This window comes from Cricetulus griseus, assembly GCF_003668045.3.
Source record: "Cricetulus griseus strain 17A/GY chromosome 1 unlocalized genomic scaffold, alternate assembly CriGri-PICRH-1.0 chr1_0, whole genome shotgun sequence".
In the NCBI taxonomy this organism is placed as follows: domain Eukaryota; kingdom Metazoa; phylum Chordata; class Mammalia; order Rodentia; family Cricetidae; genus Cricetulus; species Cricetulus griseus.
In genome coordinates this window covers 65155369-65171289 of record NW_023276806.1, presented here as the reverse complement: position 1 = coordinate 65171289, position 15921 = coordinate 65155369, and the positions used below count along the sequence as shown (strand labels likewise).

Sequence of the window (15921 nt, the reverse complement as noted above, 5' to 3'; positions counted from 1 at the left end):
CACAAGTATTAATCTTAAATTATTATTATTTCTTCCTGTCACTTACACCCGAGGTGGGGGCAGGGGTAGATGAAGGGAACGGGAGAGGGGGGAAATGCTTTCCCCCACTAAGGCACTGAGTGGGAGAGCCACAAGTAGAGATGGAGGCCACACTGTCCCCACTTTCTGGGACTAAGCCCCAGGTTTCTCCAGCCCTGGGCTCCCCTATCACCTGAAATGCTAAGATGAGGCCCAAGGCACCCGACCTCCCTCCTAATATATTACATCATCACTTTTAAATAGATACAGGGACTGGTCCCGCCACCCCTCCCTGTTTGACCCCTCCCCACTGTTGGGGGTACCTGGGCAGCTGTGCAAATGGGCATGGAGGTGCATGGGGAGAGGAGAGCACCGGGCCCCTGAACCTGCCCCTTTTAAGGAGGGGGAAGGGCCACCAGGCCAAAGGGGGAAAATAGTGCAAGGCAGAGCCCAGGCCGCAATGGGGGTCCAGCACCCAGCGAGGAAGGGGTAGGATTGAAGATTCTTCTCCACCCCAGGAGAATTGGTAGTTTAAAATGTGAAATTGGATTTCAACAAGACCATCAGAAGAGGCTATGTACAGAATGGGGGTGGACTCAGTCCTTAAGAGTGACAAGCAAGGTCTCAGGAAAAAAGAGTCCTTTCCTCTAGATCCGCTCCGCAGCTCACTTTTCCCAGGGACAAGTGGGGGCACCCGTTCACAGGCCAGGATGGCTGGGTGTGACACTAACTCACTAAAGTGGTCACTGGGGGGCGCTCGCCCTTTCAGGGCATGGCCACCAGATGGCGCTGGCTCGCCCGCTCCCCGCAAGGCTACCTCAACCCGTCACCCCATCCCACACCCAGCACCCGCCAGCCCGGGGGCGGCGTGAGTCAGGGGCAGCATGCGGCAGAGGCGGCTCTGGCTTGCACCTGGGCGGGGAGGTAGGGAGGAGAAGAGGGTAAGACGCCCGGCCCGCCCTGCCCTCTGGCCTCAGGGAGGGAGCGCCAGGAACAAGACATTCCCTGCCCCAGGACGCGGGAGGGGAGAGGTGGAGAGCTCCCTTAGTTGGGCGGAGCCCTTCTGCTACCCCCAGGGGCGGGCGAGCCAATCAAGCCACCCTGCCCCCTTCTCCAGGACCCCATGACTCAGCATTGGAACTGGGTGGAGGGGGGACTGGGATGGCTCCGTCCTTACAGGCCCAGTCCCCCCCTCCAGGCTTTCAAGCTTCCACCTTGTTTCCCCTCACTTACCCTTCCTTTGCCACCCCCCTTTGCATAATTTACTGCCAGGAAAAGGGAACAGAAACCAGGAAGGGGTCTCGGAAGGGAGGGGCAGTCCACCCCCTCACACACAGCCAAAACCCAGGGGGCATGGGAGTGGGGCAAGGCTTTGGTCCCAAGCCCCAGTCTCCTAGAAACCCGCATAGCCGAAGTGGGACCCCACAAATCAGAGATAGATTATTGCTTCAATTCCCCAGTAGCAGCTGGAGACAGGGACCCCACCTTTGCTGTGTGTGTGTGTGTGTGTGTGTATATATATATATATATATATATATATATATGTATGTATGTATGTATGTGCAACGTGTGTGACACACACACACACACACACACACACACACACACATATTTCATATATAACTCCTTGGGCGATCACACCAATCTAGAGAGCTTGTGCCCCAAAACCTCAGCTTGGAATTGGAATGAAGGCTCTGGGGAAAGGGGTTGAGTCTGAAGCCAACAAGGCTCAGTATCCACTTGTCTTATGTGCTCCCCATTGCTTGGCATGGCATCCCGGGACTTGTGCTGCTCCAGCCTGGCCATTCATCCCTCTTTTAAGAGGACTCCATGGCACCTTCAGCCTGTGGTGTGGCAGGTGTCCCCTCCTCCTCCTCCTCCTCAGGGGGCCCTTGAGTAGTGACTGGGGGTCCTGTGGGAGCTGACTGCTCCCAGAATCGGGCCAGAGTGAGGCGGAAGGTGTCCAGGTGGCCATTGGAGAGGTCAAGGCCAGCAGGGGACGGGGCGGAGGTCGGGGGTGGGGGGTAGTGAGGTGGTGCATCATCCTTGCGGCGCCTTCGGGTGCGCACCTCCAGGCAGTTCTGGCCTTTGAGATGGCGCTGCAGGTGGTCCTCCTTGGCGAAAGCCTTGTGGCACAGGTGGCACTCATAGGGCCGGTCCCCAGTGTGCAGGTGCATGTGGTTCTTGAGGTCATAGCTATGCAGGAAGCGGGCTGGGCAGTGTGGGCACGAATAGGGGCGCTCTCCTGTGTGTTTCCGCATATGGATCTTCAGCTTGTCATTCCTGGAGACAGGCAGGGGGAAAGGCGTAAACATTCAGGACTCCTGGCCACCCCCAGGCCTTGTCCCCCTCTCACTCCTCATTATGTCCCCATTACAGCCCCAGGGTGCCCTTTTTGATTGGCCTTCAGCTTAACGGGCCCTGCCACCATCTGCTCCTCTCTCTTCTTAGGCTCTAGACCATTTACACTCAGTCCCCCTTGGTTGCCTTTAGACCATTTACACTCAGCCCCCCTTGGTTGCCTTTAGACCATTTACACTCAGCCCCCCTTGGTTGCCTTTTGGCCTCCCAGGAACCCACAAGAGAGCTGGTCCCCACTAGAACCACCTGCTTTCACTCAGACCTCACGTCTCACACTCACCCACCCTCAGTCCATTCTGGGCCCTGGCCCACATGGTGCTCACCTGGTGAAGCGGACGCCGCAAACCTCACAGGCAAAGGGCTTCTCACCGGTATGGGTCCTCATGTGGCGTGGCAGTTTGCCTGCCCCATGGATTATCTTGTGACAGACTGGGCACTCTTGGGGCATCTGTGAACGGCGTTTACGCACCAGCTTGTCTTGGCCATCCAGGCCTGGTGCCAGGGCGTCCTGGTGCAGGGAACTTAGGTAGGCCATCAGGTCGGGATCGATGGTGTCTTCATCTGAACCCAGCTCCTCTGGTGACAGTGAGGGCTCGTTGCTCTGTGCTAACCCATAAGCTGGGGGATATGCCAGCTCCTCCTCTTCTTCCTCACCCTCACAGACCTCATAGTTCAGGGGCCCCTCAGGAGGTGAGGCAGCGCTTGTGGGAGGACTGTAGTTGTCCCCAAGCCCACTGCCTCCACTGTTGCCCACTCTAGCAACCATCCCTTCTTCTTCGAAGGTCAGAGGATGGGAGAGTACCGTGGGTGCCTCAGGGACCAGATGGTTTGCCCGGGCCCCCTTGGTTTGAAGAAAAGCTTTTCGGGGCTTGCGGCTGCGGCGGGCGACGGGTCGAGGTGGTGGTGGTGGTGGTAGGAGGAGGGGCACCTGTGGAGGGCTATCTTCACCATTGGGCACTCCTGAGGTTGAGGCTGAGGTGGTGGCAGTAGCAAAAGCCTCCAGGTATTGTCGGGCTCGCTCACAGTCATCCTCATCTGGGCTAGGGGCTTCTAGCCCACTGCCTTGTAGAATCTCCATGCAGGCAGCAATAACACAGGGGATTTCCAATAGCCGGGCAGCTTGGAGTACAGCCGGCATGTTGGCGCTGCTGGTGGTCAGTGTGGCTGTGTAGGCAAATTCGAGCAGGGCACCCAGGGCCTCTGGCCCTACAAAGTCCAGCTCACACACACCGGCCCCTGCTCCTCCAGCAGCTGTCCCGCCACCCCCTGTTCCCATAACAGCACCCCCCCCACCCTCGGTGAAGAGCTTCTTGAAGTAGTGGCTGCAGGCAGCTAGCACAGCCCTGTGGGTGCGGTACTCAAGACCCTGCGTCCTGATGGTAAGGTCACATAGATGGCCCAGCTGGCGCTGCTCATTGAGGCAACTCAGAAGCTCACTGCTGTGGTCTGGGAATGGAATTCCAATCAGGTCATCCTCAGGGCTCCCCATCTTCTCCTGCAGAGTCAAGTAGAAGGTGAAGTTAGGACACTTACTCTTGTAAGAGGGGCTGAGGACCCCTTCCAATGTTGGCTCACTTACTGAAGGAGGGTCACATGCCGGGAGCCTGTCCTGGCACTCGTACTGTAGACCAGGCTGGCCTTGAACTCACAAAGATCCACCTGCCTCTGCCTCCTGAGTGCTGGGATTAAAGGCGTGCACCACCAACGCCCGGCTGGACACTTTTTTTTGACCCTGTCCTGGAACTTGCTTTGTAGACCAGGCTGGCCTCGAACTCACAAAGATCTGCCTGCCTCTGCCTCCCGAGTGCTGGGATCAAAGGCATGTGCCACCATCATCACCCAGCCTTCTGGACACTTTTCTAAGTGCTTTATGTTAGTTAGTTAGTGTTCCATACCCTTCCAAAGTGTCCTTCCATGTCAAGTACAAAGGAACTGCAGTTGGAAGAGATGAAGCAACCTGCTTTCCAGGTGAAGTCCCAAGTGAGCAGGGCCTCCCGCCAGGCCCAGAGCCACCTTCCCCTTCCCAGTACTGGTACTGCTCTGGTCTGCTTCTGTTGGAGTTCCTGCCTCTCTGTTAGTTTCCAAACACACTTGCACTTCACCTTCCCACTCCCTATCTCTTTAGAAGCACTGCACTGGGAGATAAGATACCAGAGTCCTGGTTTCGGCTTCAGACAACTGAAAACTTGAGTAATGGTCTATGACAGAGCCTCTCCATAGCTCTGGTAGAGGCCAAGGAGACTTCAGACTGACATCAGACCAAAGTTGGCAAGTCAGGTATGTCTTCTTTCTGTCACAAGTATAGTATATTCTACAAACAAAAGGAGCCGTCCTTGACAGGTGGTGGTGTCACCTGTCACCTGTTTAATTCCAGCACACCTTTAATCCTAGGAGGTGGAGGCAGGCAGATCTCTGTGAGTTCAAGGCCAGCATGGTCTACAGAGTAAGTTCTAGGACAGCCAGGGCTACAGAGAAATTGTCTTATAAAACAAAACAAAACAAAAACAAAAAAAAAGAAAGAAAAAAGATAGAAAGAAAAAGCGCCACTACCCCCAAAGCCACCCAAAGTTCATCTTTCCTTCAAGATCCCCACTCCCCACATCCTCCTCCCTTCATGGGCCAAGGAGCAGCTACCTGATGCTGGGGTGTCACTGATGTAGTTACTTCCTGCCCCCCTCCACAGATAAGCATCACCCCTACTGCCGAAAGGCCAACCAAGTCCCACCTCTGCCTTCCCCCTTAAACTATACCATCTTTCTCTCCCCATTCCAGAGGACCCTGCCTCTCCAGAAGCATCCTTAGTGTTTGTTTCTGCAGGGGCGGGGAGGGCAAGAATTGAAGAGTGGCCTAGTTGAATGACCTTGAACAAGTCATTGTGGTGAGGGGTGGAAGAAGCCAGGTGTGGCACCGACAGTGCCTAACACACAGTAAGGGCTCAGTCAGTGGTCTATACTGTCCTGTTAGACAAGAAGGGGTTGGGGACACTGGGAGTGGTGGCACATGCCTTAAATACCAACACTTGGCAGAGGCAGGTGGATCTCTGAGTTCAAGGTCAGCCTGATATATATATATATATATATATAGAGAGAGAGAGAGAGAGTTACGCTCCAGGAAAGCCAGGGCTCTGTAGAGAGACCCTGTTTCAAAACAAAACAAAACAAAAAAAACAAACGGGCTGGGAAGAAAAGCTACAAAAGCTCCACCCATCAGCCCTGACATTGTCAGTCAAGAATATCGGTTCTCAACCTGTGGGTCTTGACCTCTCTGGGTGTGAATGACCCTTTCACAGGGGTCACCTAAGACCATGGGAAAACACAGACATTTGCCATGATTCATTAACAGCAGCAAAATTACAGTTGTGAAGTAGCGATGAAAATAATTTTATGGTTGAGGGTCACCGCAACATGAGGAACTTTTTGTTTATGTGTTTTGTTTTTCAGGCCAGGGTTTCTCTGGAGCCTGTCCTGGAATTTGCTCTGTAGACCATGCTGGACTCGAACTCACAAAGATCTGCCTGCCTCCTGAGTGCTGGGATTAAAGGTGGGTGCCACCACTGCCCAGCAACATGAGGAACTTTTAAAGGGACGAATGCAGCATTAGGAAGGTTGAGAACCAGTGGTCTAGACCTAATAGAGACTGGGACAGTGCTAGGCTTGGACAGAACTGTGCTCAACCAGGCTTGATTTTGAAGTCTCAGCTTAAGCAAGTGATTTTTATCTCTGCACCTCTTTCCTCATCTGTAACACTGGATAATTCCAGCTGACTCCAGGGGTTGTGGTGAGGGGTAAGTGAAGCCAGGTGTGGCATAATGCCTAACGCACAGTAGGGGCTCAGTCAGTAGTCTGGCCTCAGGGCAGATTCCAGTGCACACATGGCCTCTGCTGAGAGAACTACTGCAAGACAGGTCTGCCTCTTTCCTCCCTGAATGTACCCTGAGGGAGCCAGGTTACTAGGGAGCTACCTGACCTTGGACAAGTCACTTCCTTTCTGAGGAGGCCTATTCCTCCTATCTGTACTAGTAAAGATGAATCCTGACATCCGCAGAGCAAGTCCTACTGGCATTTTCTGTGTCCTCTTTGATTCTCCAACAGCTGATCAAACCTAGCCATCTATGAGAGTTTGGGGGGTGGGGGTGTCAGGGGCTACACATTTCCTCTTTAGGACACAGCAATTGCACTGTCTCAATGGCCTATTTGCTGGCCACCTTCACTGCAAAGTCTGAGCGCCTGCATGGGAGCGCTGAGTGAGTGGCACCCACTTGTCTCTTTGGAAGCTACACCTGGGAATCCTTGGATAGCTCACCTGTTCCCACCTTAAGTTCCCAAATCACTTTTCCTCCTCCCCAAGTACTTTATGTCTGGTTGAGAGGCAAATGGCCCCAGGACTTAAGAACAAACAAAAATCAGGTGGGCAGCAGGAGTAGAAGCAGCAGCAGTGGCTGCCACTTAAACAGCAGCGGGCACCCTCCCGGGCCCGAGTGCATCATGTTCCTCCTAAGGGGCACGGGTGGAGCTAGCCTTGCTGTCCATTGGCTGGTAGCTGGGCACCTGGAGGCTCAGGGCTCACCCCATCCTTCACCCTCCTTCCCTCCCCACCCCACCCATTCCCGTTGGTAAACCTGCCTCCTTTCTCCCACCCCAGGGCTGATCTCTGTGGCAACTTGGTATGGCAGGTGTACTGATTGGCTGAGCTTGCTGTCAGGTCACAGGCTCAGAGTGGTTCACCACCAACTCACACAGGGCTTGGGCAAGGTTGGGTGTTTAACTCCTTAGGCCCAAATCCAATGCCTATGGCCACAAGGTACCGAGGAAGGACTAGAGAAGCAGATGGCATACAGGGGAGGAGAGGGTGTTCTGGGAAATCCCCTAGCCCTGGCACCCATACCAACTGAGGTGCCACCTGGAACTATGTTGATGCCAACCAGGCCAAGGGGGCACTCCTAGCTCTATCATATGGGAGGAGTTGGTGGGGTGGAGGCCTCCCCTTCTTTCTAACAGGGTGGAGCACTGGTGCCAGTATGCCCACCCCACCTTGGGCACCCTTCCCACACCTGTATCCCAGAGGGCCCAGTCCCCTTGACGCCCCATGTAGGCAGCCCATCCCCACCCAGCCTGGCATGCCCCCTCTTGCTAAGACCTTGTGGGCATGGGTGTGTGTGGTGGTTGGGGGGGCAGCTGTGCCAGGGAACCAGGCAAGGTCTGTTTGGTCTGTTTGCCTGGTAGGGGAAAGAACTGGGGGCCCCGCCCCATCACTCCCCTCTTTCTTGCCACCCCCCCAGGCTCCCCTCATTGTCAGGCCTGCTAGACCGGCCAAGCCAGTGGGCAGCTTTCTTGAAACCGGGCCCTGTGTCAAGCCTGCACCATCTCTGGTGGGGGAAAACTCCAGGGTGACAATGGTAAGGGGTGACAAAGTTGGGAGTCCCTATCACCTACCCATCAGTACCTACTAGAGGCACCTGCCAGAGTCTGTCTACCAAACAACCAAAAGGCAGAGGGTACTGGCCGACTGAGGAAGACAAAGGCAACTAGGATCTTCCAGGTGCTGACGGTGGCGGCTTCCAGCTGAGGGGCTCCATGCTGGTCTGAGCCAGCTGAAGGGCAGGCATAGGAGGCCCTGAACGGGGCAGCTGAGTAACGCTGGCCCCCCTTCTCCCCACCTTGGGGATTAGGGGACCGAGGCTTAGTGTTGGGGGCAGCCAGCAGAACCAGGATTAGTGTCGTAGAAAATAGATGTGGGCTGATACACAGGAGCACAGAGCATCACACACACACACACACACACACACCCATTCCAAGGCCCCTTCTCCCAGCTCTGCCAGGGAACCAGAGAGGGGCCTGGCTTGGCTTTTTCTGGAGCAGCAGCTCAGAGGCCAAGAGGGTAAGGATCAGGCTGAAACACCTTCCTGCTAGGGATGACTGAGACCCAAGGCTCTGCCCAGTGTTCCTAGTGCCTGGACTGGCCACCCCTCCCCCTTCTTTCTCCTTTCTGCCCCCACCCCCAACCCCAGCTCCAGCCTCAGGTTCTCTTCCTGTTTTTTTGGAACCCAGTTTGCACGAAGCTAGGGCTTTGGCCTGTGGCTGGACCAGAGGGGTAGGGAAAAATTGGACAGCCAGTCCAAAGTACTTAGAGACCCAGGAATCCTTATTCCATGGTTCCCTCCATCCTTCTGGGGCCAAAGGGCCACTGACATCTGAACTGCCCAGTTTCAGGCAGGTGAGGTGGCAGGCCACACTGGAGGATTGGAAGAACTACCACAGAGAGGGCCAAAAGACAGGTCCGAGGCCAGGAATGCCAGACACTTGCGGAGCTCTCCCCTCCAGCCCCTCCAAACTTGAACATGCCTTCCCATCCCCCATGTGACGCTTCCCCCCTCCTAACCTCACCACCCCCAGCACTCACACTTCCTGGGGGCCGAGGCGGGGAAGAGAGACCGCAAGCCACGAAGGGGGAAGGAGGCGAGGGGAGTTGGCTGCTTCCCGGTGCTGTGGGGGTTAAGCTCCCACCAGGTTGTGATCCTGGTGCAGGGGCTCCTGATCAGTGCAGGGGCTCCTGATGGAGGGACACTGAAGTGTTCCTTTTCTTTCTGTAACATCAGCTCCAGCACACAACCCTTTAGCCCATCAAGGAAAATGGAAGGAGATAAAGATGGCGGAGGAAGGAATGGGGCAACGCTTTCCCAGCCCAGCTTCTCCACCTCTGGGAACCCTAGCTAATCAGCAGCCCCTCACTCCCAGTCTTTCTTGCTTGGACTTCTCTTTTACTCTTTCCGCTCTCTTCCTATGCCTGTGGCCCTTGTCTTCCCAGCACAATACTGAACTTTGGTTCCCTTCCTTAGCTTTTACGAGCTTTCTCATCTATCATGCCTGTCCCTAGGCCTGCTGCTAGGAACCATCCTCAGAGATCTCCTTTCCCTCTTCCTATCACTTCTCTCACTGAACCCTCTCCTGAGCCCAACATCTGCCGTGCTCCAAGTATCCTTCCAGGTCTGAGTCGGGTAGACATAGCAGAGGACCCAAATCAAGACCAGGGCTTGTTCTACCTACAAAGGCTCGTCTTATGAAGAAATGGCTTAGTTTTGGGTACCCATACCTGCCTTCTGGAGGAATCGGAGAAGACCAAATTTTGGGAGCCACTTGGAGAAAAGAGGTGGGAGAGGTAGGGTGTGCAGTGAGAGCGGATGTGGGGAAAGGGGGACAGCGGGCGCCTCTCTGCCCAGGCGTCAGAGTTTCCAGCCTTGAAGCTACTGGACTTTCCCCAGAGAGTGCCCACCCTGAGCCAGGTAACCATTCACTCATACAGACCCTGGTCATCAGGGTTCCCAGCAGAGTCTGGCTGGGCAGTGCCAGCTCTTCTTAAGGCTAAGGAGACTGCCCAAAGTACCAGGGTCTACCCTGTACCCCCTCCCCCCCAGCCATATCTTTGGCTGGGTAACCAAGCTGGCTGGTAACCCCACACCCGCTTAGCCGCAGGCAGAAACCTGAGCCCCCCCCAAGCCCCAGAAGACACCCCAGCCGGGTCCCCAGAGCCCAGCTCCCTGCCAGCCTGTCCAACCTCCTGGCCTGGCCCAGCAAGCACAGCTTCCGTAGGACCCTTCTTCTGCCTTTCTTGGTCCTCTTGGATCCTAAGACTCTGAAACCTCCCCACACTCCAGTGCCTCAGCTCCTCCGCTCCCTAAAGCCTCCAGTGAAATCTGGGCACCCTCTTCCTAGCCTGTTTTTCAGTCCTCCTCTGACCCTTAGCCAATTCTAGGCCTCGGAGCCTCCCCTGGGGCCTGACCTCCTGAGCCAGAGCAGGGCCTACTCACCTGAACGCTGAGGGGCCTTGCCGGCAACTCCTCCTGGCCCCTGGGGGCAGCACGTTGGAAGGGGTGGGGGAGGGATAACTGGGGGGGGGTGACTGTTCCCCACTCTAGCTCCCTCCTTCAAAGGGGCCGCCTACGACCTGGCCCAGTCCCTCCCCCTACAGCCTTAACCCTCTGGGTGCTGCCCCCTTCCCCCAGCTTGGAGGGAGGGGTTACAGAAGGGCTGGCAGCGTGGGAGAGGGCCCAGAGCCTTCAGTGCCCAAAGTCCCAGCTGTCCCCACCCCCGCCTGTCCTTACTCAGTCCTAAAAGGGGAAAAAGGTGAGGGTAGGAAAGGTAGGAGCTAGGCCAGTCCAGGAGGACAGAGGTGAGGAGGAGCAACGGGAGAGGTTGTTGGAGGTGGGACCAGGAGAAGGAAGAAGGGAGGGGAGGGGACAGAAGACAGCAGTGGCCAAATTGGGAGGAGGGGAACTCTGGACAGTCAATGCCAGGGGTGACAGGTGCCCAGGTCCCAGCCCCTCAGGGTATGTAGAATTAAGGGAACTTAAGGAGACCCTAGTAAGCCTTTGCCCCTTGCTGGGAGCTGTCCGGATTCTCTTCACCTTGTATCAGGCTGGGGCCCTCAGGGGCTGGGCAAGGCGGCACCCGCCCTCCTCATAGCCTCACCCCAAACCCACTCACATACCACAGTTCTTCGCCAGGGCGCCAGCCCTGCCAACCAGGCCAGGGGGCAGCACTCATGCCAGACCCCAGTGACCAGGGGGACAGAGCTGGCTGAGGAGGGGTAGACATACTGGGGGAGCTGTAGGCACCGAAAGAGGAAGGAGCTGGGAGGGGGGCATCTGCTGGGAAGCTCCTAGCCCCACCCCTTGCGCAAACTACTGCTACCCTGGCTGGTTGGGTGGGACCCGCCTGGGCCTGAGGGGCAACTCAGGAAGGCTCTGAGATGAGTGGCTACAAAATCTCATGAAACTCCTGGGATTTCTTATTCTTGGAGTGAAAGGTACCCCAGTGTCCTCCAGACAGTAGACCATCCCAGGTCCTGCTAGGCTCAGGAAGAATCACAGAAATGTCCCCTAAGATACCCCCTCCCTGTTACCCCCAACAGCTGCTGGCTCAGTGCCGCTGGCCTGCTGCTCCTCACCGGCTCCCGGCCTGGCTGGCAGCTACCCACCAGGATGCTGGCAGTCCTGCCCGCCTCTCCCTCCTACCCCCTGCTCGCAGTGCCCTATGCCAACTGTGGGCCTGGGGTGGGGGAGGGTCACTTCTATGCCTGGTGCCAGGCAGGCGGGCCCAGGCCCCTGAGGTCCTATAGATAAGCCCCAAGACCCTGTCCTTAAGCCACCTCCTTAAGAGGAAGCAAGCACATTGCTCAGGGCTGATACAGAGCACGGATAGACCTATGAGCAGTTACTGAAAGATCCACGCCCAAGGTGGGACCAATGTCTCTCCTGTCACCAGGCGCCAATCTCCCAGCATTCCCCCTGCAAATGCTCGGGCACCAAAGTCCCCGCAATTCCTAAGAGCCCCAGTCTAATGCCTATAGCTTGTGAGGGAGTAGGGTGAGGCTGCTCCCTGCCCTTTGATCCCCATAAAGGGAGGGAACTAGCCTGGAGGGCAGGGGGTAGGGAAGAAGTTCATGGGGCCCCTCATTTCCCCTGCCAGGGGCATCAGGGCAGGGTGTGGGCATCTCTTGGGTGGGGCTCACCCTAAGGTGAGGATGGGTAGTATGTCTTAGCATGACAGATGGATGTCAATACATGGTGTCATATGGGAATGTAATGGCAAGAACAAAGTAAGGAGAATACAGATGGTCTCTATGTTGCAACCCATGCCAGTACTGACTTTTACCCTTACTCACAAACACTTTTAGACTCCACGAAATTGAGAGCTCAAGGAGGACTACAACTCCCAGTGTGCACCACAACTGCTTTGCATGTACCTTGGGAGTTGTAGTTCCCTTAAGAGGCCCTGGGTTCTCTTCCCAAGGGTTTAGCTGATAGGTTAGGGAGAGACTGATCACAGAAATCTCTAAGTGCAACACTATTTAAGAAGAGTAAGGCAGGCTAGGAGGTCCATAGTGGGGAGAGAAGACCCCCTTGCTCCAGGCCAAGGGGGAAGAAAGGAGGAAGGAAGGAGGAGAGGATGTCTGTTGAAAGGGGCGTATGGGTGGGGAGGAGCTGGGGGGGCGGGTGGAAACAGGAAGGAAACTGAAGCCAGAGACATGAAGTCGAAAGCAAGGTCTTGGGGGAGCCCCACTCTGAGGCGTGGCAGAGACTGGGAAGACATTTCTCCTACCATTTTGGTGACCTGGGAAGGCATAAGAGGAATTAGTGATGTTAAATGGTATCAAATTAATGTATGTGTGTGTGGGGAATCACTGGTTCCATTTGCCTGCCATCAGTCCTCTTTTGCCATGGGCACACTCAAACTATGGATGTGGTATAGGTATTTGCTAGTTAGGAACCCCCGAAGGTTCTAGGAAAGCTAAAATGCAGAGGAAGAGTTGGGGTAAGGAAGGGATTGATGATTAGCACAGTGAAGGCTGCTGTGGGGGTGTGGGGTCGGGTCCAGGTGTGAAGTCAGGGTAAGGGCAGGACAGACCACAGAGGCCAGAAGGCTCAGGGAAGACAGAGATCATGTCTCTGGGCCACCTGCTTCCCACCCATCTCAGGCTGTGGGCCAAAAGAGGGAAACCTTCTCTGGCCTCGTGGAGGCATTTCTAAAGGTAGATTTCCTCCTAGACTAGTGGCCTGTGAACATAAAAGATGGCTTCTCAGGGAGCCAGATGGCAATTGGGTGTCTTTCCCTGGTAGAGATGGAGGTCAGAGATGGGCAAGAGAACAGTTCTGAGGACACTTTTTCCCTAGGTTTCCTAAAGTCCTGTGACAAATGCTGACAGGCCACAAGATTACTGCCAAGACCTGAGCTTGGCTAAGTGGTGGTGGCAGTGGGGTCTCTCTTGACCCGCCAGTCCTTGACGGTGGATCAGTTATTCTATCCTTCTCCCCAGTCCCCCAGGCCTGCATTGGCACCTGGCCGCTTCTGTGTTGGCAGGACTGGAGGGGGGGGCAGCAAGGCAACTTCAAACTGTCCGGGCAAAACGTCAAGTTTACTCACGAGTTTACTCAGGAGAAGGAGGGGGAGAGGCCAGAGCAGGCACACCCCATGCCAGGGTCCTATCCATCTGCCTGTCTCCACCTTCCTCCCCCACCCTCCTTTTCAGCCCTAGGCCAAAACAGGCACAAGCCCCAAGGCCTGGTGGCAGGGCTGTCTTAACTCTCAGGAAGGTCAGAGAGCCAAGCAGGCTGGAGGCAGGAAGCCCTGAAGCAGGCCCAGAGGCTTCTATCAGAGGGCACTGCCCTGCCTGGAGCCCATTTATTCTCCATCTTAGGTCCTTGGCCTTGGGCCAAAAGAACTGTGTCTCTCAGCCATCTAAAAGAGGGCCTTGCCTCCCCCACCTGAGCAGTCTGCTGGTCTAGTAACTTCTGACCCCAAATGTCCACTCCTGGGCTGGGCCTCGGGTACCACCATGATGCCATTCAGGATCCCATTCATCTTAGCCTTGGCTTGGAATGGGGGGCCAGCACTCTATCTGACCTACTTCCCTTTCCTCCCCACCTGTTTTCACTCTTCGCTTCTCTCCCCAAGCCTTCACTGTCCCCACCCCAGAGGTGCTCCACCCCCCCTGCCTGCTGGGTCCCCTCCCCCACTCTTCCCCAGGGTGCCAAGTGCAAGCACACAAAGGGCCCGATGGTGCATTGTTAGCCCAGCCCCCGCTGCCCGCCGCGCCCTCCTGGGGCAGGCACTAGGCCAAGGAGGAGCTGGGGGCGGTGGGTGCCAGGGGGCACCATGGGGAAGCGGGAGAGGCCAGCACCTGTCTCCCAGACACTGGGGTCATATCACCTGGGCTGAGTAGTGGTGACAGGGCCCCATTAGAGCAGGCCTGTCTCCTTGACACCTGAGCTTAGTGGGCACTGCTTTCTTTCTTCCCCAGAGCCCCTTTCTGGTGGTATTAACCCCTTCCTGACCCCAAGCTGAGGGTGGTGGTACCCGAGGGAGGGGACAGTGTCTGGGGGTGTCAGCAGGCAGCAGCGTGCCTACAGCAACCATGTTAACAGAAGCACGCTGGGGGAGCTGGGGTCCCGGGGGCCAGGGACAGGAGGCACTGGCAGAGATTTCTCCTTGTTTCATCAGCTGCTCCAGGGGGAGCCCCCTGTCCTTCTCCCCAGTTACCACTAAGGAGGAACACTAACTACCATCCAAACCCAGTCACAAATATGCCCTTCTCCAGCCCAGCACAATACTTCCTATGCCCAGTATCTCCTCCCAATCTAATGTCCACTCTATGCCAGCTCTATAAACAGTGCCAGGAGGGTACAGGGGTGACCAAACCAGTTGGTGTGTGGGGGGTAGCAAAACGCAACCCCATAATTCTCCAGGCCTTAGCGCCCCCCCCCAAAACACACACTCCCTTGGGGAACAGAGAGTTCATATCTTGGTTTAACTCCTTACTTCCCAATCTGGCTCCCCTAACCCTTGATAAACGGTCCCCTCCTCTAGGAATAAGTTGGGGGAAGGAGAAATAGCTGCGCTGACTCATTCCCAGTCTCAGCTGCAGTTAGGGGGGTCTCCAAGGCATTCAGGCGGGGGTCAATTCAAGAACGCCCTCCACCTGGCCCGGAAGCCAGGACAGCTTGCCGGTCTCCCCCTCTCCCCAGCACCCACTTCCGGTGTCCCAAACTAGGTCAGCAGTGCTCGTTTCCTGTGGGTCATCTAGCACCGGCGCCTCTGCCCCTCCCCTGCTCCGGACCCAGGCTCCCCGCCTTACCCCCCGCCCCCCCAGGGCGCCCCGAGGTCTCACCACGTCTCAGCCGCCCTTTGATACATGGGGGTTGTGCGGGGTGGGGGGCAGGGGACCCGCCCTCTCTCCAAACACTAGCAGGGCCGGGGCGCCTGGGCAGGCACGTGTCCGGGCACAACCCGCTGCCCACGCTGCCCCCCCACTCCCACCCCCCCTCGCTCTGGCCAGGACACGTCGCTCTCTGACTTGGGTGGGGTGGGAGGAGGGGAGAGAAAGCTGGGACTGGAAAGCAGCGCCCCCCACCCCATTTGAATGGCCACCCTCTGCCTCTGGCAGCGGCGCGCACTAGGTTTCCACCACTCGGCGACCCCCGCTCCGGTTAGGGCAGGTGCGCCGGCGCCGGCGGCAAGACCGGTGGTAGGTAGAGTTCTTATCACCCACCCTCGCACTGGAGTTGTGAGAGCTGACTTTGAAAAGGTGGCGGTGGGGCTGCAGCTTGAGAGAAGGGAATGTGATTGCGGAGCGGGAGGGGCAGAGAGTCGTTCTGCTGAGCCGCGCTACCGCTGGAGAGACGACGCGGCTCTGGGAGCGCAAGAAACCGAATAGTCCAGCCGGTAACTTTCCCCCAAGCCGCGGTTCCTCCTGCCGCCCCCCAGCCCCCATGCCACTGGCCTGGGTCCAGCCCACCGCGCCAGGGGGGCGCGGAGCAAGGGAGGGGGGACGGACACGCGTTGTCCTAGTTAGAGTCCGTCAGCGTTTCCATTCCCTCCATTGGGTCGGGCTTGGGGTCTTCCCCCTAAGTCACGAAGGCGGCTGGGAGGGAAGTTCAGCGCAGCTCACCCCCTCTCCATCCCGTAGCTCACAGTCTTATATTGGAAGTGCAAAGAAAGTTTCTGGAGACCCTTCGCCCAGAGTTGGGGGGAGGCCGTAGTTCTCTAC

General features: G+C 56.7%; 1 protein-coding gene and 1 long non-coding RNA gene across 5 annotated transcripts in view; one reads left to right on the top strand and one right to left on the bottom strand.

Annotated features, from left to right (window-relative positions):
- Positions 1-6: 6 nt before the first annotated feature.
- Positions 7-15921, bottom strand: part of Zbtb7b (zinc finger and BTB domain containing 7B) — a 16473-nt gene continuing 558 nt past the window's right edge. For 3 of the 4 annotated variants that reach the window (XM_027393244.2, XM_027393245.2, XM_027393243.2), the window contains 2 exons: positions 2703-3874; positions 1836-2301 (listed from right to left, as the gene is read on the bottom strand). In XM_027393244.2, coding sequence (XP_027249045.1) covers positions 1836-2301; positions 2703-3868 — 1632 coding nt within the window. In that variant the 5' untranslated portion in view covers positions 3869-3874. Of the gene's footprint in view, positions 2302-2702; positions 3875-15921 lie in introns of those variants that run through there. The other variant, XM_035451864.1, reaches the window with a different exon arrangement.
- LOC103160036 overlaps positions 14958-15921 on the top strand; it is a 13472-nt gene continuing 12508 nt past the window's right edge. Inside the window, exon 1 of the long non-coding RNA XR_004772092.1 lies at positions 14958-15399. This is a non-coding gene — a long non-coding RNA (uncharacterized LOC103160036). The remainder of the gene's footprint in view (positions 15400-15921) is intronic.